The sequence below is a fragment of the Capra hircus genome, chromosome 6 (genome assembly GCF_001704415.2).
Source record: "Capra hircus breed San Clemente chromosome 6, ASM170441v1, whole genome shotgun sequence".
Taxonomy (NCBI): Eukaryota; Metazoa; Chordata; class Mammalia; order Artiodactyla; family Bovidae; genus Capra; species Capra hircus.
The window spans coordinates 86,485,345-86,511,955 of NC_030813.1; the positions used below are offsets into that span (position 1 = coordinate 86,485,345).

The 26,611-nt window shown below is 40.0% G+C and overlaps 1 protein-coding gene across 1 annotated transcript; it reads left to right on the top strand.

Annotated features, from left to right (window-relative positions):
* AMBN (ameloblastin) lies at positions 2,895-14,214 on the top strand. Its single transcript, XM_005681727.3, has 11 exons — positions 2,895-2,909; positions 3,831-3,899; positions 5,881-5,931; positions 7,213-7,260; positions 7,744-7,854; positions 9,313-9,549; positions 10,578-10,616; positions 10,883-10,942; positions 11,037-11,081; positions 11,477-11,521; positions 13,373-14,214. The coding sequence occupies exons 1-11, from the start codon at positions 2,895-2,897 to the stop codon at positions 13,919-13,921; spliced, it is 1,269 nt and encodes a 422-aa protein (XP_005681784.1). The 3' UTR covers positions 13,922-14,214.

The following is a 26,611-nucleotide window of genomic DNA, read 5'->3' on the forward strand; positions in this document are numbered from 1 at the left end:
CCATCTCATCCTCTGTCATCCCCTTCTCCTCCTGCCCCCAATCCCTCTCAGCATCAGAGTCTTTTCCAATGAGTCAGCTCTTTGCATGAGGCGGCCAAATTATTGGAGTTTCAGCTTTAGCATCATTCCTTCCAAAGAACACCCAGGACCGATCTCCTTTAGAATGGACTGGTTGGATCTCCTTGCAATCCAAGGGACTCTCAAGAGTCTTCTCCAATACCACAGTTCAAAAGCATCAATTCTTCAGCTCTCAGCTTTCTTCACAGTCCAACTCTCACATCCATACATGACCACTGGAAAAACCATAGCTTTGACTAGATGGACCTTTGTTTGCAAAGTAATGTCTCTGCTTTTGAATACGCTATCTAGGTTGGTCATAACTTTCCTTCCAAGGAGTAAGTGTCTTTTAATTTCATGGCTGCAATCACCATCTGCAGTGATTTTGGAGCCCAAAAAATTATAAAGTCAGTCACTGTTGCCACTGTTTCCCCATCTATTTGCCATGAAGTGAGGGGACCAGATGCCATGATCTTCGTTTTCTGAATGTTGAGCTTTAAGCCAACTTTTTCACTCTCCTCTTTCACTTTCATCAAGAGGCTTTTTAGTTCCTCTTCACTTTCTGCCATAAGGGTGGTGTCATCTGCATATCTGAGGTTATTGATATTCCTGCCGGCAATGTTGATTCCAGCTTGTGCTTCTTCCAGCCCAGGGTTTCTCATGATGTACTCTGCATATAAGTTAAATAAGCAGGGTGACAATATACAGCCTTGACGTACTCCTTTTCCTATTTGGAACCAGTCTGTTGTTCCATGTCCAGCTCTAACTGTTGCTTCCTGACCTGCATATAGGCTTCTCAAGAGGCAGGTCAGGTGGTCTGGTATTCCCATCTCACTTCATGGCAAATAGATGAGGAAAAAATGGAAACACTGACAGACTATTTTTGGGGCTCCAAAATCACTGTAGACGGTGACTGTAGTTATGAAATTAAAAGACACTTGCTCCTTTGAAGAAAAGCTATGACAAAGCTAGACAGCATGTTACAAAGCAGAGATATCACTTTGCCAACAAAGGTTCATATGGTCAAAGTTATGGTTTTTATAGTAGTCATGTGTAGAGATGTGAGATGTGGACCATAAAGAAGGCTGAGCACCAAAGAATTGATGCTTTTGAACTGTGGTGCTGGAGAAGACTCTTGAGATCCCTTGGGGGTCCCAAGGAGATCAAACCAGTCAATCTTAAAGGAAATCAGTCCTGAATATTCATTGGAAGGATTGATGCTGAAGCTAAAGATCCAATACTTTGGCCATCTGATGCAAAGAGTCGACCCACTGGAAAAAACTCTGATGCTGGGAAAGATTGAGGGCAGAAAGAGAAGGGGGAGACTGAGGATGAGATGCTCAAAGGATTCAAAAGACACTAGTTTGAGCAAACTCCAGGAGATAATGAAGGACAGGGAAGCCTGGTATACTGTAGTCCATGGAGTTACAGAGTTGGACATGACTGAACAACAGAGGAAGAAAGTGGAGCTCAGAGAGATTAAGGGACTTGATCAAGCACCAGAGCTGGAAGAACAGAGACAAAAACAAAAAACAAAAAAAAATTCCACTTCAAGAATATTCTGCTCTTTATAAAACATATTCAGATTCTTACTTCTTTGCCTCCTAAGATCTCTCATCAATGGCGAATGGAGTTTTTCAGGCACAGCTTCTTAGATAACATTATTTGATAGTTAGACCTAACTTGGGTATGAAGAAATCTTTCTCCCAAAATACCAGCTTCCTCAACATTCCCTGTAATTGTCAAGATCTCTGCTTCCTTGAAGAGTGTGCTTACTCATCCTTTCTCAAGAAAGTAGTCCTAAATGCTTATCTCTACCACATCTGAAATCATACTTTTGGAAAGATAAGGAGGGGCAGAGAAATAGCAAAAGCAGCTAAAGTTCAATCCATATCCAAGACATTCGTATCTATTCACAGAGAAAATCCCATTCATGTTGATGTTGGCTGTTTATGTGACACAGATATGACTTACTAACCTGGATGAATACTAAATGCCTGAAAATGGTTCTGTCTGAAGAATGAACTGAGAGTAGTTCATGGAGGAGCCCATGGGCTCCATTGGTTCATGAGAATATCCTGATTTATGTCCCTCTCCCTGCAATGACCAGGCACAAAAGGTTCACCTGACGTGATTATTTCAGAGGGTCCAGCTGAAATATTTTTGCAAAAGTTCGTCTATCTCTAGTCTATCGTTTTCAGATATGAAAATATCTAGGAAACTCTGAGGAAAAAGTCATAACATATTCATTATCCATCTAATGTTTTTATCCTCTCTTCCAGGCCCAGAAAGTTATTTCAGTGTTTCCTTCTAGAGTGTGTGTATGTTGAGGGGAAAGGAGAGGATTTACTTTCACCACAACAAATATGAAGGTGAAACTCTTGAGAATACTGGCACTGGGTCACTAACTTTACCTGAAGATTAAAAACCTACACAAAACAGATAATGGTCTGTTTTACATATATTTCCCCTAGCTCACCAAAATGATTGTCTTCAGAGTTTATGCTCATTATTCCTTCACTGTCTCCCCTGCAATCGAGTGCTCTGAATAAATACAGGGGTTGAGTTACAATTAAAAATAATGAGACTCCACTGGCCCAGTGTCCTTGCATGAAATAAAAGGGTGTGGGCTAATTGCAGGAGCAGAGCTGTTACGGTTTTTTTTCCTCCCATTGAGCTTCACTTTGATTGGTGGATTGGCACTTTAAATAAAGGTTTCAGGTCTTCCCTGAATGAGAGATACAGAGTGAGTCCCAGGCACAGTCCAGAAAAAAGTTTTAATCTTCTTTTCTTAGAACTATCTTGGTTGGCATCGCAAGGCCCTGAGAGCACAGTGCATGCCAGCATTGAAGGTAAAATGTGATTTTATAATTTCCATGTGTTCCTGTTAGTTCTTTTCTCCTATCTCCAGGCAGCTTTTATAAAGAGGTTTTATCTTCATTTGTCACCGTAAGCTGAATAATAGCTTATGGTGAACCATTATTAGCATGTTCCCAAGAAGACATGCCTAATACCCTTTCAGCTAAGGGAAAAAGACTTATCTTTTGACTTTTTTGTTATTTGTGATTATTAGTGACAGTATTAAATTTGGAAAAGTATAGGAAGTTGAGCAAATCTTTTGCCTAGTCAGATTTCTGTTCGTGTAAATGTAAAGTGCCTTTTGAGTTCACAGAATAAATGAGAGATAATTCATTTTAGAAAGAGGAAAACTCTATTTAGAGACATATTTTACACTAATATCAAAGGAAATTAAAATATTTAGTTCATTTTTATTTTTAAAAGATAATTTTTGGCATGGTTTCCTGGATAAACTAAACATAGAATGGTACACCCTTTACACCCGCACATAAAGGTTTGTTATGAAATGACTGTTGGTTGTATTACATTTTAAAATGCATTTCAAAATTTACTCTGGAAGGGAACAAAGTATAAAATTCTGTGACTCAAACTTTATAGATGAACATTTCACATAGTGGAAGGGATTTTTAAATTCATAATATATTTTATGAAATGAAATTATAGAATATTCATGGAAGTGTTCCCACATGTTCATTTAGGTGGGAGCTTTGTTTAAAAAAAAAAAAGCACTTAGAAATTTTTAAATTCTTCATCAATTCATTCTAAAAATTTGTTGTTTAGCAATATTTAGTTGTTTTGTTTTTGAACCTAGTTGTTTGGAAAAAGCAGAGATTTGGCTGATGGAAATATTGTCTTTAAACCATTCTGAGATAAAAATTCATCTGATTTGATTCTCCAATCCAACTCCGTTTCAGATCCCACTTTTCAAAATGAAGGACGTGATACTGATCCTGTGCCTCCTGAAAATGAGTTCTGCAGTGCCGGTAAGTCAGTCCTCTAGGGGTACCCTACTAGAGACATAACCAGACAACAGACAACACTGAAGGACCTAGCTGAGTGTCCATACAGGGGCTCATTGGGATTAATCCAGTGGTATCTTCCTATTGAGTGAAAAGTTATAGCTGCCTAGATGTCAGCCTTTACCGTCCAAAAAGAAAGTAAAAATGAAAGTTTTAGTTTCTCAGTCTATCTGATTCTTTGCAACCCCATGGACTATAGCCTGCAAGGTTCCCTTGTCCATGGAATTCTCCAGGAAAGAATACTTCAGTGGATTACCATTCCCTTCTCCAGGGGATCTTTCCAACCCAGGGATGGAACCTGGATCTCCTGCATTGCACGCAGGCTGTTTACCACTAAGCCACAGGGAAAAGCCTTACCAACCAAAAGCAATAGCCAAATATGTAATTTTCCTATTCACAAAGATATTTTAAATATTCCAAAGACAACTCCCATTGTTCAACTCAGAGTTTGGTCTTATTCAACTCAGTTATAAGATGTATGTGTTCTCCAATGATGTCACAGCACAGGTTTATTATCAACTACCTGCTATCATTATGAAAGTGAAATAGAAAGAAGAAATTTCTCCAAAAAAGTAAGGTACATTTTCTTCTTCATTTTTAAAAGAACAATATTAGCCAAATTCCTATGGTTACAAAACTGAGCTAAGTAATTCCATTTGAAACTAGCAATTACCAACAGATTTGCTTTACAGGGAGATATTGTGTGACCGAAAGCTTAAGTTTCTTAAATGAAAACATGCCACGGCAATGGAGCTAATGGTGTGTTACACAGTCCTGCACCTGGCACATTCTCTCATATACTGAGATGATTTCATATGAATACCATCCTTTGAGCACTGACCTACTCCCATCAATAGTATGTGATTCAGTTTACATGAAGACTTTATTCAGCTCCTACATGAATCTGGGAAACATTGACTAAGCACCTACCATGAATCCAGCAAAATGCTGGAATTGGAGACATGAAGATAAATGTGACGTGGTCTTTTATCTTGAGAACCTTGTAAGTGGCCTCAAATGAACTTTAAATATTTACGTTTCTTGAGAAAAAAGTTCTTTGGGTATCTTAAAATATTTTGGAAAGGAGGGGTGGCAGTGAAAACTGACTACTAGGATGAAAACCTCCATTCTACAAATAAAAAGTTTCTATTCCATTCCTCAACATGAATTTTAAATGGAAAAAAAAAAAAAACTGAAGCTGCCACCTTAGCTGACCTTTGTATGATACTGACACTGGGGTCACCTCAGCCACCAACCATCAATCTAACACCCTGACACTCTTGGAACCTATAATGGTCCACAACTGTGTCAATCAGGTCCACTCTGAGAAAGAGGACAATTGCTTAGGATTGTCAACTGACTGCCTGCCCAATCAGATGTTCTTTTACTTCCCACTGGGAAAGATATCCTCTATCTACATTCATGTAAATACTGTTCATTAATGCATGACTTAGATAAATAGAAGCAAAGTGTTCTTTGTCCTGTAGTTGAATATGTTCCTGTTACCTTATTTTCGTACTGGCCAATAGGAGGAAAGAAGGGTCAACTCTCACAGTCCCTAAAATTCTGAACAATTTGCTCACCACACACACACACACACACACACACATACACATATATCACTCTTTTTGCCTACACAGCTAAAGATGTAGCTATTTGCTACACATTTATAGCTCTTTTCCTTCTATCCATTTGCAAAACTGAATTATTTGGAGAAATTAGCACCATGACTCAGATGGTGGGATTTTCCCTGTGTTAAAAAGTAAGAAAGTGGATAACATATGCTCAGAACAATGTTCTTGAAATTCTTGCTCACAGAGGAAAACTATGTACTGGTGTGTTTTTCTATTTTAAGTGTGTAAGAAAGTTTCTCATCATTAAAAAAAAGTGGTGAGGGGTGGGTTTCTCTTGAAAGAGAACACCAATTATTCTTATTTCCATTTAGGCGTTTCCTCAGCAACCTGGGATACCAGGCATGGCTAGCTTGAGCCTTGAGGTATGTATTGTCAGAGTATTTACATACAATCGTTACATTGGTTTGTTTCTGATAAGAGAGAAATACAAGGGCTGTTTCTCAGTTTTCTGAGCCTGAAGTCAGTGGTTGTCCTCCTGTGAAGTTCTAGAGAAGTTTATGACATTTATTAGAGCCTCACCTTATAATTTTACTGCAGTTTTAAATTTTCAGGTGTTTCGGTCTTTAGAACACCATCTGTATGCAAATCAAAGCAATACTAATATTTAATACTTAACACATTTATTAAAACACATTGTTCTGAATTCGCAAATGATTTATACTTAGTTCGTTCTCATTACAGTGTATGATAAAGTTCCCATGAGGAAAGTTTATCTTACAAAATTTAATTGTAAATGAGCATTAACACTGTAAGATGCTACCTCCTGCATAGACTCTGTCTTATTGCAGTTCTTATAACTAATATATACTCTGCTTAGAAAATCCCAGCAAAATAGAAATGTTTCAGGTGTCAGTAGAAAATATACACAGTTAAGAATAGAAAAATGTTTATGAGATTACAAATTTTTCACAAGGTCTTACAAAATTTATTTATATCATGACAGTCTAAAGGAAATCGATACTTGTATGTGCTAGAAGCTTTTTTCACATGGAAGCTAGTTTCATTGAGTTACTTTTTTTCTTACTTTCTAGCTTAACCTCAACTCAAAGCCTTCTAAACCTCTCCCCAGGAAAAAATGAAATTGACTTTAGAATTGGCAGCATTCTTGACCATCTATCTAGATACCATTTCCCCCAAAAGTATTTTTTATATTTATTATTTTGAGGGTTTTTTTTTTTTTAACTTGGGAAAGAGGTACGGTTGCTTTGTTTTGATTTGCTTTAGTTTGTTTGCTTGTGTGTGTATGTGTTTTTTTCCAAATTTCTCTTTGGGCTGTATTTGTAAAAGGCAAAGTAAATTAAATGGGAGGAAAAGAGTCAATGAGACAATGTCTTCATGATTACACTGATATTTCAGTTGAATGGGCTATTTTCCCATGTTTCAATATGACCTCCACTTAAATGATATTATCTCTCTTTTAATTAATGATAAAAAGCTCACTATTTTAATAGCAATAATAACAACAATGGCAGAATCATATTTAACATCTCCACTTTTCAGTGATGATTTGTGTCTCCTATCTTATTCAAGTTGACCCACCCCAAACTTTGTCTTAATATTATGATATGTTGAAAAGTCAATTGTGTCATACACAAAAGGAACATATGTGGCAAACACTAACTGAGTTTTCTTTTTCTTGATAGACAATGAGACAGTTGGGAAGTCTGCAGGGATTAAACCTGCTTTCTCAGGTAATCGTATTTTCAAATATTTCTTATTGCAAATATTCATGGTATTTGTGGTAGTGATATTAGCAGCAGCATTGTAATTCATAAAATTTGCTTGTGAATAAACAATATCCTAACTACTAAAAGAGCAAAGAGTAACTGAAATAACCTAAAACAAAATAAGGACCTAGGATGGGATAGTAGGAAAAAAATAAAAATAATGTTGAATTTTCTTTAGTACAAAAAAAATTCTTTTTTGTATTATCAATTTTATTATACAGCCCAAAATATGAATGCTTTTAAAAAAGCAAAATTGCAAACAAGTTTATGGAAATATTGCAGACTGGCTCAGAATAGAAAGCAAATCTATTGGAAGACTTACCTATCCACATTAATGAATATCACTCTTACTTTTGCTATTTCTGCACTTTCTGTGATCTTTTTAGAAAATTAAAACCAAGACAACACTGAAATGTAACCATACTTTTTTTTTCTCCATGTCTTTAGTATTCGAGATTTGGCTTTGGGAAATCATTTAATTCTTTGTGGATGAATGGTCTTCTCCCACCACATTCTTCTCTCCCATGGATGAGACCAAGGGAACATGAAACTCAACAGGTAAGTTAGTTGCATCAGCGTGTCTGAAACTTCAAGCTTTAAAATATTCCTCTGCTTGCTTTCTCTAAGTTGTCCTATACTAACCACAGACAGGTAACAGTAATGAATACAAAAAAACCCAAGTAAAATAAATCAAAATCTATAACTGTTTTTAGCACTTAGGAAAATTTAAAATGAAATGGTCCAGAATTTCAACCCATTTTGTATATCTATTTCAAATAGGAAGTTATGGCTTCCAAAATAAAAGAGACCTATGTTAAAGATATGAACAGTAATAATAAATAAACTAGACTCGAAAGCAGGCGATATCTTAGAAAAATCTAATTTTAGTCAAGATTCCCTAAATACTAAAAGACACATTTAAAATGATGCCAAAGTCCTAGTTAAAACACCATGAGCCCTGTAGCAATTAATATATTAATCAGCTAATTATTATTTATTTGGTGCCTAATAAATACATAAGCCAAGTGATAGATTGGCTTTCACTCCATAGATTGGGAGTGAAAGTGAAGTCATTTAAGAATGGCTCTAAAGTTTATGAAATTTCACATCAGATTAGGGCAAAAGACAAAACAACACATTACAAGGTGCTGAGTTGTGAGGTATAACTAATGAATGAAGTATAAATACTAATGAAAGCCGGGAGTTTAGAGATGGGAAATGCTTGAAGAGGTAAATCAGAGTTCACATTGTGGTGAAACTTCTAAGCCACTTTGAAGTGGCTGCAACCAATTTAAAAGTCATAGGGAGCTATTCACAACAGGTCATTTCAAAGAGGAGCAACCAAGCATGGTTACTTGAACAGGAAGCTTTGATTTCAGATGATTTTCCACAACAAACAGCATTACTGACAAAGCTACATTTAGTGGGACAGTAAATTACGTTAAGGGTGATTCTTTCTCCATATGATTATTTCCAAATTGAATTCATGATGCCAGAATTCAGTTGATATTTTATTTGGTTATCCTTTCTCTTTCAAAAAAAAAAAATATGTATATATCATCTATCATGCGCCAGGAACTTAAAAGCTAGTTAAGTCCTGGGGCTATGAAGATAAATAAGACAGCATATTCTGTATTAGTTGAATAAGGAATAAAGACATGACATAAATCATTGTAATCCACTGAGAAGATGGTAACACAGAAATACACAGAGGCAGTTGGAGGAACCCAAAGGAGGAAATGGCTTGTTCTACCCAGAAGTTCATATAGCTTCCCATCCACATGAGCACTGGTAGTCAGTCCCAGTGGAAGCAAGGGAGGTAGACACCTACCAGTCTTACCCAAATAGCATTGCTTTTAAGCAAATAGATGCTCTCTATGTAACACAACTTCAAGGCAAGTCCCATAGACTCTCTCGCAAGTACAAAGTTCCCCAAGACCTTTCGCTTTAGAAATTCTAGACCCCACAGTTCAGTGAGCCATCACTTCCTGACGCTCCTTTCAAATTTCTCTGCAGTATGAATATTCTTTGCCTGTGCATCCCCCACCTCTCCCATCGCAGCCATCCCTGCAGCCTCAACAGCCAGGACAGAAACCTTTCCTCCAGCCCACCGTTGTCACCTCCATGCAGAACGCAGTCCAGAAGGGCGTACCTCAGCCTCCGATTTACCAGGGACATCCGCCCTTGCAGCAAGCAGAGGGGCCGATGGTTGAACAGCAGGTGGCGCCATCAGAAAAGCCACCAACGACCGAGGTACCTCCTTTCTCTGAAGTCCTGTCAGGATCATCCATTAACTTAGTGAACGAAAACCGATTTGCAGAGCACATTTAAATAATCAGAGCTTTGGGTATAATGCACGAAAATATAAATATGTGTCTGGGCAATTGACATATTTGGGAGTAGAACACAGATATCCACTCCTGCCCTCTGCCATCTGAGATGGGGAGTATGGATTCTAAAAGATCCTGTTCTATAAGACTGGTCTCTTAGTTGCAAAAGTGAAAGCTTTCACTGAAAATAAGATAGTCCAGAGAAGTCCAGGCTTCCTATCATCAAGCTCTTTTTCAGTGCTAGAAGACTGAGAACAGTGATTGATCTCTCAGCATTGCAAGCAGTATTGGTGCATTACCATTTCTCTGTCTGGTAGTTGCTGTTTGTAGTTTAGTCGTTAAGTTGTGTCTGACTCTTTGCAACCCCATGAACTGTGGCACACCAGGCTTCCCTGTCTCGTGGGGTGTGATACTCCTTTCTGGTGGTAGAGAAGACAATAAAGTGAAAGTACTGTGTGATAAAATAGAGAAAAAAGCAATGGACAGAAAAGGAAGTTACCATGTAACTAATACGTTGCAGGCACTTAACATTCTCCAATATCATCCTGACTCCCATCCTATAAAGATAAACATAATCATCTTTTTTTAAAGAGAAAAAGAACAGATATGGAGAGGTTATAAAATGTTCCCAGTATCACACAAAAATTAAGTGACAGGGCCAGGATTCAAACCAACCTGACAGGCTCTGATCCCAAAATTCATTACTTTCTATGCTGCAAGACCAAACAAATTTGTGAGACATGATACATCCCCCTACTGTGCACTTGAGTCGTGTCAGAAAGGGGCAATTGTAATCTTATAGGTTGTATCCTCCAAGCTGAAATGAAACTAAAAACATGGAAATTCATTTTAGATTGTTTATTTATGTAATCGTAAAAAGGTTCAGAACCCTTTAAGTTCATTTTGTCTATTCTGATTGCTCAGTAATTTTAATATTTATCTGTAATGCAGCTGCCAGGAATGGATTTCGCTGATCTACAAGATCCACCGGTAAGTATAAATCTCAATAAGATACTTTCTTGGGAAATACATCTCTATACTTTAAGGAAGAAGAGTAAAAAATTTTAATTGTCCCATATATTCATAAATATGAAGTATAATGGGTTGCTTTGTTTTCTTAAATATTAAACACTTAATATTTATCTTAGTAATTCATCTGAAAATGTATTTCATATAACTCTTAGAAATGTCTGTAATGGGAGGTTTGCTGTGTTATAGCAAATATGAATTGTTTATTCTCTTTCTACCATTTAAAGATGTTTCCAATAGCCCATTTGATATCTCGGGGACCAATGCCACAAAATAAACCATCTCCAGTAAGTTTTTTTATACCATTTCTCTGTTTGTAATTTATTTCAAAACTTTTCTCTTGGGAATGCATTATGTGACGATTATTGTATTTATATTTAGCTTTACCCAGGAATATTTTACGTGACCTATGGAGCAAATCAACTGGTAAGTCTTTATCCTATTTTAATTAAATGTTACCTTAGGAGATAATATTATAAAATCCAGGTCTCCAACAGCAGATCCCATGTTTTCTGACTGCCGAAGTTAGCAACCGAAATGGCAAGGAGGCACATTTCCTATATGGATGATTCTGGCTGGGCATACAAACACACACACACACACAATGGCATTAAAGAAAAGGTAAATAAATTTTCTATCGGAATTATCCAAATTGGCCACATTTATTCAATAATGATTCATCTCTCCACTTTACTCCACCTCTGGACACAGCATTAATATTAAGGTTTAAGGAAAGACCAATTGACTTTTTTCTTGAGTATCTACAAAGATAATAGGAGTCAGCTGGTTCATAATATGATTCAGCGTTTCTTTTTGAACAGAACGCTCCTGCCAGACTTGGCATCATGAGCTCAGAAGAAATGGGGGTGAGTAATGTCTTCAAACTCTTCTTAAAACAGTGGCCAAGGGAGAACAGTCACAGATGACTGGCTGCAAGAGGCACTGGCCATGAGTGTAGCTGAATATACAACATGGGACTCAGGCTGTTCCACTCCAAAACCAAACGCTGGATTCTGAAGCAGCATGCAAAGAGTCATCACATTTCCCATGTAACTGTTTCTGAGTGATGAGCATTCTTGCACATAGAATTTTGCCCCATTTCTTGAATGCACAGGAGCACAGGAGCAACATCTCTTGAAAAGCCATCATTATTGAACAGCAAATGCTTCAAACCAAAAAAGAAACACACGGTTCATAAAGTTCCCCTTACTTCTCAGACCATTTAACCCCTCAAAACAACAAACTCAACAAAATGACAAATCATTTAGACCTCAAAATTGAGAGATCAAAAAGAAAAAAATTAACCAAATTTAAAATTTGATTATTGTAAAATTCCAAGTACATTAATAACTTAAGTCAAGTATGTTCTTACTCTGTTATCATTATCCATGCATATTACAACTTTAAAATTTTAACAGACTCACAATTGGACTTTTTCTCTCAGAAATTTCTATGTTATATCTGTTAGAACACAAAACAAAACCATACTAAAGTAAAATATCATTATCAAATCACATCAAATTAATAAATACAGATCATATCAAATTAATAAATATACATTAGCATGCTATCACTTAAAGAAAATTCAAATCTCAAATTATTGAATGCCTTCTGTGAGTGAGACATGTAAAAAGATCCTCTGGAGATAAGTTAAATAAAATAAGGTTTCTGATCTCAAGGAGTTTACAGACTAATCAGTGGGAAAAATAGATACCAGAGCAGATAATGTGATAAGGGTCACAGCCCAGGGGTTCACAGCACCATCTCTGGAGGAGATGATATGAAAATCTGAGGGTGGAGAGCCATGAGAAGGTAAGAGGAAAAAGTACTGACTCTACATAACACAACATACACAACTGACTCTACAAAACAGGGTGAAAATTCCAATGACAATTTTCAGTTTGTAATTTTATTTAACTTGTTTATATTCTGCCTCAATCTTAAAAGATTTTCCTGTAGCTTATAAAAAAGACAATAAATATAACCAAAAAAACTGAAGATAGAATTTTAAAATGAGTCAAAATGAGAATACAGATATGTAAGTTATAAGGCCATGCACAACCATTGTAAGTAGCCCAAGATTTTGGTTCTGAAATGTTTTGCAACAAAGGGAAAAAAAAGGAAACATGGTCAGTTCTAGAATTTTAACTGTCCACAGGAAGGAAATGTCACCATTTTTTCCAGAGGAAGGAAGGAAGGAGGGGAAGAAGAACGAAAGAAGGAAGGAAGAAAAAATTTTTGAAGAAAAAATTTTAAAAAAAATATATTACATGTGGCTTCGCTTCATTAATTTGAGAGATACTGAGAAATTATATTGATAAGGTCCTCCAAAACTCTGCTCAACCTATTTAGGAATGGATCAGATTTATGTTTGTTTTACAGTGGTATTGCCCATTTCAGCTGCTTATTGTCTTCTTAAAACTAAATTCAAACTACCTTTTGCCTGTAGACGTGGTTCTTCCCTACTTCCCTGCTTCTCTTCTTTCCTTTCAGCAAACATTCAAAGGGTCTTCATCTCCCTTTCAAAGAAGTGAGAGCCCCACTCAGAAAAATGCAGAAGTCAATTTAGTGAGAAATGTGCTTATGCAAAGCTGTCAGCCAATTCCCTGTTCCCTATCAGTTTTTTTGTGGCTTCTCTGTGAATTTGACCAGGTATAATTGCATGGTATAGTTAACAGTATGTGACAATAGTGTCTTTGGTAAATGGTTTTTTCCAGGGAGGAAGAGGAGGCCCCGTGGCCTATGGAGCCATATTCCCAGGATTTGGAGGCATGAGGCCCAGCCTTGGAGGGATGCCCCAGAACCCAGACATGGCTGGGGACTTTACTCTGGAGTTTGACTCCCCAGTCGCTGCAACCAAAGGCCCAGAGAAGGGAGAAGGAGGTGCACAAGACTCCCCTGTGCCGGAGGCCCACTTAGCCGATCCGGAAAGCCCAGCTCTCCTTTCAGAGCTAGCACCTGGTGTCCTCGGAGGGCTTCTTGCTAATCCTGAGGGCAATATTCCCAACCTGGCAAGGGGCCCTGCAGGGCGCAGCAGGGGATTCCTTAGGGGAGTCACCCCAGCAGCTGCCGACCCACTGATGACCCCTGGATTAGCTGAGGTTTATGAGACCTACGGTGCTGATGAGACCACAACTCTGGGTCTCCAGGAAGAAACGACCATGGACTCCACAGCGACCCCTGACACTCAGCACACATTGATGCCAAGAAACAAGGCCCAGCAGCCCCAAATCAAGCATGATGCGTGGCATTTCCAAGAGCCCTGAGAGTCTGGAGATATCGGCTACTTTCTGTATGCACAAGCTCCCCAGCTTTGTCCCCATAGCATATCTGTTTGCGAAAACACTTATTACCCTTCTGCAGCAAAGGCATTAAAAGTGCTAAGCACATATTAATAAATACAAGTGGCTAGAAATAGTGTAGGTCCCCTTCTTGCTTTCATTCTCTTATTGAAATAAAATGTGCCGCCTGTCTCTGTGATTTAGAAATACTATTAATAACATCAGAGCAAGTCAAAGGGTCTCTGCGTTTGAAAATCACTGTTTCTTAGCTATCTTGGCATTACAGAATTTCTCCCGCTAGCATGACACTGTTATATCCAGGAAATGTGACAGTACTTTGGAAATTTTTCTTTAAGCAAAGGCACATATTCTTAGAATTATAAGTTATTTCATTCAAACATTATTAAACGGGGACTGGTCGACAATCCCTGACTGGTATTACTGGGTTTGGTTTAACTGGATTTAAAATTCTCATTTGTAGAGTATTTTATTTAATCTAGTAAAAACATCTAGCCTATTTTAAATAAAGAATTTTTCTCACTGAAAATATCAGGAATTATACGCTTATTATTTACATATATTTAAATGGTTAAGAGAAGCATACTCATGCCCTGCCTTTGCTGCTCTTTAACTCATTTTATTCAACTTGTTTTCCTTTCCTGGCAAGTTTATTGAGTATCTACTGATGCCCTCAGCACTGTGCTAGAGAACAGGGACACAGACAGCCCCTGCCTCTGAGCTTTCAACAGGGGTGATTGACAAGTAGACAAACAACCACAGTAATAACAAAAACCTAGTGGCTCACATAGTAAAAAATCTGCCTGCAATGATGGAGACCCAGGATCGATTCCTGGGTGGGGAAGATTCCCTGGAGAAGGGAATGGCAATCCACTCCAGTATTCTTGCCTGGAGAATTCCACAGACAGAGGAGACTGCCAGACTACAGTCCATGGGATCACAAAGAAATGGACACAACTGAGCGACTAACACACACACAGACGCAATAACAGAAACAGCCACTCAAGGCCAAACTTGAGTACTTTACATGTATTATCTCACAACAGCACTGCAGATGAGATACCCCCAACCCCCTAACACATGTGAAAAATGCTATAACAAGATCAAGTACAGAGTACCCAGGAACCACAGAGATTAGGGCATCTCCAGGCTAAGACTGGGAGTATGCAAGGGACTGGGAGGGAATCACACAAGTTTTCTCAGAACAGTATCGAAAGCATCTGCAGAATGAGGCCTCCAAGAAGAAGAAACCCAAGAGTCATGTGGGCATCATGTGAGAATTAGCTTATTTCTGTGAAACATAACGTGGAAAAAAGGAACCCAAATAATGATCAGTACTTGTCACCAAAGCTAGGGTTTTATCAGCCAGGGCTACTTGCCTAAATCAAGAGGTTCCAAGGCCAGATCTGAAAAGTCACCTCACCCCTAAAAAGTAGCCTACTCCCTCATTCTCTCCATTTCCTTCTCAAGATGCCCAGACCAGGCCTCAGAGTCTGTGCAACTCAGATTCCCCTCCATCTCTTGTGGAGATTTTGGAGAATAAGCCAAGGAAAAGAGCCCTGACATGCCTCCTCACCTGGGCTATTTCAAGAGCCTTAACAGGACCATGCAGCCACTTCTTATTTGCTCCCTCTCTTCAGGCAGAGCTCTTATTTCCTCCCTCTCTTCAGGTGAGCTCTGCTCACTCCCACTCCATGGGTTGGAACTGAAGGAGAGATTCAGGGGATAAAAATTCAGTTTGCATCCCATAGTGGCTCTGGCAAAAGTGCAAGGATAAGAGAATGATAGCCACAGTAGCCAGCAGACACCCACTGAGACCCACCTTAGCATTCCAGACAGTCTCCTAAAAAGTCTCCATTAAAGACAGGTATGAGTTCAAACCTTGACATCGCATCTAATTATCTATGAGTCTTTGAAAGTGGAGACTTTGTCTCTCTGCTCCTGTGTTTTCGTGTCCCTAAGGGAGTCAGAGTGCAACTCACCCCACAGGGTTGCTGTGAACACTAAATGAGATAAAGTCCACAAATAAAATTGCTACATCATAGTAGTTTCCTTCTTTTCCTACTGATCCTTTTCATAAGGAGAACCTAACAAAATAGCTTCAGTAATAGTGGAGAAATGGAATATTCCCATTATCTGATGAAATTGTGCTTTTCCATTCACACTCCACACCCTACCCCTTTTGCCCTTCTTTGGAATTCAGAACAAGCATTTACAAGATCACATATGCTGGTTTCCCTGATGTCATATAACAGGCTCAAAGTTGGTCTCTGCTATTGGCAGGTGGGCACTTAATTGTGTTAATGGTTAGATCAGCTTTGACAAGGGGGATACCAAGTTGTTGATACCATATCACTTCAAGCACCAGTCCATGAGCAAACACCAAGGTAGGTTCAATATACCCCACAGGAGGAGCCATCTTAATTACTGGGAATTTCCTCCACTGTGACTCCCCTCCACTGGACATTTACATAAGAAATAAATATCTTCCTACTATAGCCCATTCTAAAACATCTAAGTAGCCTGCCTTCTAGACATCCTTATTAGTAATTGTCCAGTTTTGTTCTTTTTGACTCCTTGAGCAGCTGACCAGTCTGGTGTTGTTGACCCTGAGTTGGTATTGATCAATATCTCAAACCATTTGTCCTTCCATACATAAGAGACACCAGGTATACTATTTGGAGTTCTGTCCACTCAGTGGGCTTGTGCGGTATTAACTGTACACTTCCAGCTGATGCTAGAGTACAAAAATCCATAAACCAGGCACACATTCCTTCCTATTCATTAATGGATCATATATAGGGTAGTCATAATTGATTCTCCAAATTAGGATACTTTTGACAATGAAAAGTGGTGTCATGAATGATGAATAATGCAGACCAACAGGTATAAACCAGTACTACCTAGGGTAAACCTGGATATCTGCTTATTCTAGTCATACAGAACTCCCCGTGAAACCAGATGTATGGATTGAGGGAAAGGCATCAAGTTATATGAAAGTCTGAACCTGTCGCTTACACAAATTGAGGCCTTCGAATCCACTATAGCCTGATTATTTTCATTTATGATGGATTACTTCTGTTTATACTGTTTCATGGTTCAACGGATCATAAACCACCTAGTTCAGGATGAGTAACTCAAATAGCATAATCACTTGGCATCCCCAAGTCAGCACATTGGGTATATTAGGGTCCAGTAGCAAGGCAAGAACTTCTTTTCACAATGAAAATCCTAAGGTTCCATGCTCTTATTCTTCTGTCAGGGTTTGTCAGAGGTCCCATAAAGCCTCAGATCCTTCCGTGGGCCCCTGAGTCATAAGTCATAATGCACACGTGACATAGAAGATTATGCTACTGTATGTACCCCTTTCTTGACCTAGTTCAGTTCAGTTCAGTTATTCAGTAGTGCCCGACTCTTTGAGACCCCATGAATCACAGCACGCCAGGCTTCCCTGTCCACCACCAACTCCGGGAGTTTACTCAAACTCATGTCCATCGAGTCGGTGATGCCATCCAGCCATCTCATCCTCTGTCGTCCCCTTCTCCTCCTGCCCCTAATCCCTCCAAGCATCAGGGTCTTTTCCAGTGAATCAATACTTCGCATGAGGTAGCCAAAGTATTGCAATAGAGTTTCAGCTTTAGCATTAGTCTTTCCAATAAACACCCAGGACTGATCTCCTTTAGAATGAACTGGTTGGATCTCCTTGCAGTCCAAGGGACTGCTTCCCTGGTGGCTCAGACAGTAAAACATCTGCCTACAATGTGAGAAACCCGGGTTCAATCCCTGGGTCAGGAAGATCTCCTGGAGAAGGGAATGGCAACACACTCCAGTATTCTTGCCACCCACCCCCCCAAAAAAAGGGGCTCAAAGAAGTATTTTAATTTTCTTTCTTGACCTAAGTCCCACTCAAAACTGGCCACCTTTCAAGCCATACATTATGTAGTATACATTGTCCTCAAAACACACACACACAAAAAACAAAGCATTGTGCTTCTTTCATCTTGCCCAGTGGTGCAAGCTGCCTCAACTTGCATTTCGCTTTAGCTATCTTGACATGTCCCATGCTCCTATGCCTCTAGAAATGGCAGGAACCCCATAAACTTTTCCAGTATTTATCTTCCACCTTCTGGCTTGATTCTTCATGCTAATCCAAACCTGTGGCATTGTGCTTTCAATGGAATGGACTAGCATGGTTTCCAATGGGATTTGAAGATGATCAAGGACCCTCAGGACTATTTTATGATGGATTACAAGAAAGGTGACACAGCCTTGAGGCAAGACAATTTAAGTCTGTATTGTTCCCACCCTTTAAAAGCAAATTGCTTCTGATTTTTCTTACTGATTGGAATTGAAAGAAAGCATCTGCCACAACAATAACCACATATGACATTCCATGGGCTTTACTAATTCGTTCCAATAAAGCTACCACATCTAGAACTCAAGCTACAACTGGCATCACCACCTGATTTATTTTGCAATAATCCACTGTGTGCCCATAACCCATGTAGCATTTGCATCAGCCAAACAATTGAGTTAAATATGGATGTGGTAGGTCATCTTCATTTCCCTTTATCTCTCAAGTCTTCAGTGGTGATGCTATTTGCTACCATTCTCCCTACAGGTCTTACCATCTTGTCAAGGGGATTGGAGGAAGCAGTACAGGTCTAGAAGCTTCCTTCCACTTGGCCTGTCCTACCATTATAGATTTAATTCCACTGGTGTAGGAATCAGTATGGAATTCTATCAATCACTAGGCATATCTCCTGACTATACATTCTGGGTCTAGGGAAGTAACCACAAGATAGAGTCATTTAACTACCCCCCCCCCCAACACACACTCACACACTATTAGATGGATGTGGACCAATTCTGTCTCTTGTCTGATTTCCAAAGCTTTAATTGGCAAACTGTTAGGCTTTTCAGATTCAGAACCACTGTCTAATAACCTCCAGAAAGTCTGGGTATTTCTCTTCCCCCACTCCACTCTATACAGTCACCATAGTAAACTGCTTCTAGTCTCTCCAGAGAAGACCTAGGGAAACTTCCATAATATACATATGCAGTCTTTCTCACAGAGACCTTGTCTCCCCTCAGATAAGGGGCTCCAGGTCTGGGAAGTAGGTAAGGGAATGCGAATTCTACTGTGGTGACTTGAGTTGGGCTCAGTGAACCTAGAAACTTACCTTTTTACGCCAAGCAGCACCTTAACAGGATGTCCATAGATTGTTTTCTAGAGACATGATCTTTTAGTCACCACCACATATCCCTGCTGGTCAAAGCATCCTGACTCCCATTCCATCCTGTGACTTAGTGTGGTAATTGCACCCTCCTTGTCTCTGAGAGACTTGGCCTCTATTATTTCAGAGTCCTATATTTCCCACTGATATTCCAAAGCAGCAACCTCCATCATTATACCTGCCCTGCTGCTGCTACTGTTAAGTCATTCAGTCGTGTCCAGCTCTTTGCAACCCCGTGGACTGTAGTCCGCCAGGTTCCTCTGTCCATGGGATTCTCCAGGCAAGAATACTGAAGTGGATTGCCATCCCCTTATCCAGGGCATCTCCCACCCCAGGGATTGAATCCATGCCTCCTGCGGCTCCCAAATGGGAGGCAGATATTTCACTGTTGAGTCACCAGGGAAGCCATCATATCTGCCCTACAGAGGATAAAACCACAGAGCTCTCCATAATGCCTTAAGTCAAGGAAGGGTCTTCTAGGCCTTTCTGGGTGGAGAAGGGTTGGGAATAAATCTGGAATGGTAAACATAATGGAACCATTACACCAATACCTGGCATTACACCAATGTGTCTTACCTGTGGCATGCCTGCCATCAGTGTAAAGACGCAAAACTGAAAGTATTAGTCACTCAGTCGTGTCCAATTCTTTGAGACTCCATGGACTGTAGCCCACCAGGCTCCTCTGTCAATGGGAATTTCAGGCAAGAATACTGGATTAAATTGCCATACCCTTCTCCAACGGATCTTCCTGAACCAGGGATTGAACCTGGGTCTCACACATTGAGGGCAGACTCTTTACCATTTGAACCACCAGGGAAGCCCAAGACAATAATTTTTATGTAGCACATGAATAAATGTATTTACATCAAGTGATGATGGTTTTTCATTTACAGATGCAAAAATGAAGTTTCTTTTAAGATAAATTTTGTATAATAGGCTCTATACTCACCTACCTCAGTTGAACTACTGACTCACATTTGTTTCTTTATATGACTTTTTAAAGTGTTAAAATTTTTTAAATTAAAAATAGTACAGATTGGTAGCACTAGTGGTAAAGAACCCAGCTGCCAATGCAGGAGATAAAAGATGCAAGTTCGATCCCTGGGTAGGGAAGATCCCCTGGAGAAGGGCATGACAACCTGCTTCAGTATTCTTGCCTGGAGAATCCCATGGACAGAGGAGTCTGGCAGGCTACGGTCCATGCAGTAGCAAAGAAACTGAATTACTTAGACTGAAATGTCTAATACATGACTGAAATGACTTAGCACAGACAGATTAGGGTAGGATACAGCAACAATCACGGAGGCAATTGTACGTAAATGACTATGTACATGAACAAAGTTTAGAAAAACACTGACTTAATTCAATCTTTGCATTTATAGGCAAGGGGTCTCGTGCCCAGAACGATAATGTCTTTTTTCAAACTCTATTTGCATTAGAAGTTAAAAATACAAGCCTTCAAATTTCCCCTCGGCTCTCACAGAGACGCTCCACAGCATTCAAGCATTCATTTGATAATCTAATGAAAACTGTGAAATGAAGACTCTTTGAGATTCTATTGGACTGCAAGGAGATCAAACCAGTCAATCCTAAAAGAAATCAATCCTTAATATTCATTGGAAGGACTGATGCTGAAGCTGAAGCTCCAATACTTTGGCCATCTGATATGAAGAACTGAAAAGACCCTGATGCTGGGAAAGATTGAAGGCAGGAGGAGAAGGGGACAACAGAGGATGAGATGGTTGGATGGCATCACCAACTCAAAGGACAAGAGTTTGAGCAAACTCCCAAGAGCTGGTGATGGACAGGGAAGCCTGGGGTGCTACAGTCTATGGGGTCACAAAGAGTCAGACACAACTGAGTTATTGAACTGAACTGAATATTCATAAAATTCTGCCTACAATTTCAGTGATTACTCAGACAGCCTACAGTCAAATCATTCAAATACCTACCAGTATGTGGTACTGTATGAGTGGAGGCAAATATTCAAACTGACCCAGACTCACAGTCTGAATTTTTCAGAGCCTGAAAATACTTTCTTTGGGAAAGTAACTCTCAAACACATGAAAGAAAGCTCTGAATTCCTAGGAGTGTTCAGCTTCCATCCAAAACTGCTCACATGGAAAGAAAGAAAGTGAAGTTGCTCAGTCGTGTCTGACTCTTTGCGACCCCATGGGCTGTAATTCACCAGGCTCCTCTGTCCATGGGATTCTCCAGGCAAGAATACTGGAGTGGGTTGCCATTTCCTTCTTCAGGGGATCTTTCCTATCCAGGGATCAAACCCAGGTCTCTCGCATTGCAGGCAGACACTTTATCCTCTGAGCCACCAGGGAAGGGTTGGCTAATGCCGACTGTATGTGACTATCAGTCAAAGAACATCAATCAACACACAGATGGGCTGCATTTTGCAAAGAGGGGCACCAAAGACGAAGTTTAGACAGTTTCTTTCTTCCTGAAACACTGGAGACTGCGGGGAGGTGGGAATACATGCAACCACACTCCACAAAACCAGACGCTAGAAACAAAATTCCCAGTTTTGAGAAATAATCATTACAAAGTTGTCTGTCATCATACCTTTTGCTGATGCCTTCAGCTCTCTCCCTGCACTTTCATCTTTCACAGGGCTCAGCACTTTTCTGCCAACAGACCCCCACATAACCACCAGTTTGATAATGACTTAAAGATAAGCTATGTGAGCACTGTGAAGGAAATGACTGTGGGCTTTCCAGAGTGGACCGGGATTTACATTCTAATTTATTCACAAACTAGAAATGCAGTGGGGAGGGGGCTGTTATTTAAAGATGTGTTTAGAAAAACTGACATAAACAAGTTAGTCCTGGAGATATGTGTCTAGCACAGGTTGGACATTATTTTAATATGAGCCTGGCGGGCTACAGTTCATGCCATCACAGGTTCAGTCACGTCTGAGTGACTGAGCAACTGCGCACGGACTCACAGGGCTATGCTACTTCCATGAAGCAAGGAAAGCTAAGTCCCATAAGATGAAGCTACAGCATCACTACAGGTTGTAAGCTTGGGAGAAAACAATGGAAGATAGAAAGTCAGAAACCCTGAGACTGTCCCTCTGTCTTGGATCTCTGAGGCTTACTTTTATACCTATCCTAAGGCCAAGTATGCCAAGGCAGCTACTTCCAAGATGAGTTCATGAAACATATGGGTGTCGAACATGTAGCATTTGTCTCCTTTTTGCAGTTTTAAAAATGTTAGCATCAAGTACATATTTTTGTGAAAGATCCTGTGCAGGTGCTGAAGGTGGTCATCCATCTCAGTTTGCTGGAAAGCACGTTTGTCCAACAAAGGTCCAAGTGAACCCCATGCACTAAGCACTGTTTTAGGCAATGCAAAAACAGCAGTAAGGGGAACACCAAATCTGTGATATGACTTCAAGTAATGATAAGCCCTGTGATGAAAGCTAAAGCAGGGTAAGGGAAGAAAGAGGAAGGAGAGACTATGGGGTGGTTAAGGAGAGCTCCCTGAGGAGGTGACACTTGAATTTCGAAACCGAAAGCTCCTTAAAGAACAACTAGTCAAACACATACATTAAAATTTTAAAAATGAAACACTGAATGCCAGAAAGTTAAAACTTGCTCAAGGTTACACAGGGGCTTCCCAAATGGCTCAGTGGTAAAGAATCCATCTGCCAATCTAGGAGCTGCAGGAGACACAGTTCAATCCCTGAGTCAGGAAGATCCCCTGGAGAAGGGAATGCCTACTCACTCCTGTACTCTTACCTGGGAAATCCCATGGACAGAGAAGCCTGGTGGGATATAGTCCATGAGTTCGCAAAGAGGCAGACATGACTGAAGTGACTTAGTGCACGCGCGCATACACACACATACACACACACAAGGTTACACACAGACAAATGCGGGATCTACAGATAGAAGCCAGCCAGACCAAGGTATTCCCAGTCTGGGATTCTGCGCTCCCATCTGCCCCATTCTAAAGCACCTTCTCAGTCTTGGTGTTGCACAGGCAGAAGGAAACATGTGACTTGACCCTGACCTCACGCCTGGATTTCATTAGACAGCAGTATGGCACAGTAGTTTAAACACCAATTCTGCTCTTCCTGGTTTGTGACCCCATTCCTTCATCATTCTGTGCCAGAGCTTCCTTATATGAAAACAAAACAGACAAGGCTAAGAAAGGTAATCAAATTCAACACGTTAGAACACACAATAGTGACTTGCATATTACAACTCCATAAATATTAATACTAGGAATTACTATGCTTTTTAGAACTACTGATGTGTATAGCATTGCCTATAATTACGATTGTAATGAACAAATTATTTGTGTAATATTTGTTTAAGATCTGTCTGCCCCCACCAGCCCATAAGCTCTCTGATGACAGGGCTATTTGTCTTGTTTACTTCAGTGTCTCCAGATGCTCGAATGGTACCTGACTCAGAATATGGACTCGATAAATATTTACTGAATGACTTAATGAATTAAAATGCATAATTGTTGTAGATTTTGGAAAAGAAAGCAAAATTGGTAAGAATCTTGCCAGTAAAAACTGCCGTTGCACATTTTTACTTAATGAGTCTTAATTTAGACTCACTATTTATTGTCACAAGAGAAGGCTTTAAGTAAGCAATAGCCTAACTCATTCTGTATGAGTAGCTATGTCAATATGGTCCCCTACTTTATACTACCCAGAATTACTTATCACAAGAGTCAAGTTCAGTTAAACCTCTGCAATTGGACTTCATTCATTCAGCCAACACATTTTGAGCACCTACTAGGCCCTGGTATTGCACTAGCCACTAGAGACACAATGATACCAAGATGAGTAGGTCACTCAGATGCTGCTGTAAATGCTGCTACTTAGACGAGGACTCAAAGGAAAAGCTGACTCTGCAGGGAGTAAAGGAGGAAGTGGCGCAGAGAAGGGTATTTTTGAGCTGGCTCTGAAAAAATACAGAGCTTTCTAAGTGGAAGAAGTAAAGAGAGAATTTTAGGCTCAGAAAACCACAAGTGCAGATGGACGAATATTTAGAAAGGTCTGAAGAGTCTGGGGAGGGGAAATAAAACAATATGGCAAGAGTGTCAGGATGTTAGGAAATAATTTCAGTGGTGTGTTAGGAAAAACAAGAAGAGGCAGATGGTGACTTTATGCCAAATTAGGGAGTTTACATTTTGTCCTGTACCTCCCAAAGAAGCAGGATACGGGACCGGAACTGGTTTGAGCGAAATTAATCCTGACAGCAGGGAAGTGGGTTGGAGGGTATCTTTGAATTAGGGAATGGTTGGAGGAGTGAATCCAGTTAGGACTGTCTCTGTCCTCTGAGTCTTCTTTCCTGTCTATCCTTTCTGTCTCCTTGACGTGTGTGTGTGTGTGTGTGTGTGTGTGTGTGCGCGCGCGCGCGCGCGCACGGGCGTGACTCCATCTCTCCCTCTTTCAAGTCCTCTGGCCTCTGCTTTCTCTCACACTCTCTATCTCCCTCTGGCTCACTGCCTCTCCCATTATCATTATTTGATGTACAAAATACATAAAATTCTTTGCCTTTACTGCAAAAGAAGAAGATAGACAAAAACTGTTAGGAAAATATACATTATTTGATGATGAGCGCAATCAAGAAAAAAAAGCAGGAGAGAGGATTAGCAAGGATGACAGAGCTACAGTTTTACCTCACTGAGATGGTGAAATTTGAGTGAAGACCTATAGGAGGCAGGGGAGTAAGCCATGGAGACTCTGGGTAAGAGTGTCCTAGGCAAAGGCCCTGAGGCAGAAGCATATCTGGCATGAATAAGTTAAATTAAGAAGGCCAGAGTGGCCTGAGAGGAGCAGGGAGACAAAGTAGGAGGAGAAATCTGTCAGAGAGATGGGTTCAAACTCACAGGGCACAGGCTGAGCTGAGCCCACTGGAAAAAGTTCATGATCTGACTTACATATATTTAAATATATATTTAACATATCACTCTGGCTGCTAATTTGAGAAAAAACTAAAAAGGAGCCAAGAAGAAACAGAGGGACCACTATGGTGGTAAGACTCAGCAAGAGTGAACAGAACAGGTTCAAAGTGGTCTGATTCTGGATCTATTCTGCGGATAGAGCTGCCGGGATCTTCCAAGGAATGGGGAAGAGTCAAGGATAACCCCAAGGTTTGGGGTCTGTGAGACTAGGACAGGGACACATCCCTTCAGATGATGCTGGAGGAAGCGCAAGCTGGAATCAAGATTGCCGGGAGAAATATAAATAACCTCAGATATGCAGATGACACCACCCTTATGGCAAAAAGTGAAGAGGAACTAAAAAGCCTCTTGATGAAAGTGAAAGAGGAGAGTGAAAAAGTTGGCTTAAAACTTAACATTCAGAAAACTAAGATCATGGCATCTGGTCCCATCACTTCATGGCAAATAGATGGGGAAACAGTGGAAACAGTGGCTGACTTTATTTTGAGGGGCTCCAAAATCACTGCAGATGGTGACTGCAGCCATGAAATTAAAAGACACTTACTCCTTGGAAGGAAAGTTATGACCAACCTAGATAGCATATTCAAAAACAGAGACATTACTTTGTCAACAAAGGTCCGTCTAGTCAAGGCTATGGTTTTTCCAGTAGTCCTGTGTGGATGTGAGAGTTGGACTATAAAGAAAGCTAAGCACCAAAGAATTGATGCTTTTGAACTGTGGTGTTGGAGAAGACACTTGAGAGTCCCTTGGACTGCAAGGAGATCCAACCAGTCCATCCTAAAGGAGATCAGTCCCGGGTGTTCACTGGAAGGACTGATGTTGAAGCTGAAACTCCAATACTTTTGCCACCTGATGCGAAGAGCTAACTCATTTGAAAAGACCCTGATGCTAGAAAAGATGGAGGGCAGGAGGAGAGGGGGATGACAGAGGATGAGATGGCTGGATGGCATCACTGACTCAATGGACATGGGTTTGAGTGAACTCTGGGAGTTAGTGATGGACAGGGAGGCCTGGCATGCTGCGGTTCACGGGGTCGCAAAGAGTTGGACATGACTGAGCAACCGAACTGAATTGAAGGTCACTTCTGCCTCTGAGATTTTATGATTTGGAGAAACTTATGCTTCAGAGTGGAATCTTTCACTCTTTCAGAAACTAGTTTATTAAAAAACTGAACATATATGGTATCCCTTTTACATTACTGTCTCTCTTCAGGAAGCTTTCCCAATAAAGGAAAATCTATGACAAAAACCTTTTTAAAAACACAAAGAAAAAAAAATTCATTTGTTTAAAAACCAATCTTTTCCAATCACCTTTTGAACACTCAATTAGGCTGGATTCCTGCATTTCTTATGGATAAGGCGAGTATTGAATTGCTGGTGAGCCCAGAATGATCTTGTCATCAAAGGAAAGCAGAAGAACCAAGATGGACCCCAGGTGAGAAACAGAGAGAAATCCCCTGGGGTCAACACTTTGACTTACT

Bases quoted from the DNA above. Each gene is read 5' to 3' on its own strand.
- AMBN (XM_005681727.3), top strand. The intron at 5,932-7,212 runs GTATGTATTGTC...TTTTCTTGATAG, and splicing joins TGGCTAGCTTGAGCCTTGAG to ACAATGAGACAGTTGGGAAG. The intron at 7,261-7,743 runs GTAATCGTATTT...CCATGTCTTTAG, and splicing joins GATTAAACCTGCTTTCTCAG to TATTCGAGATTTGGCTTTGG.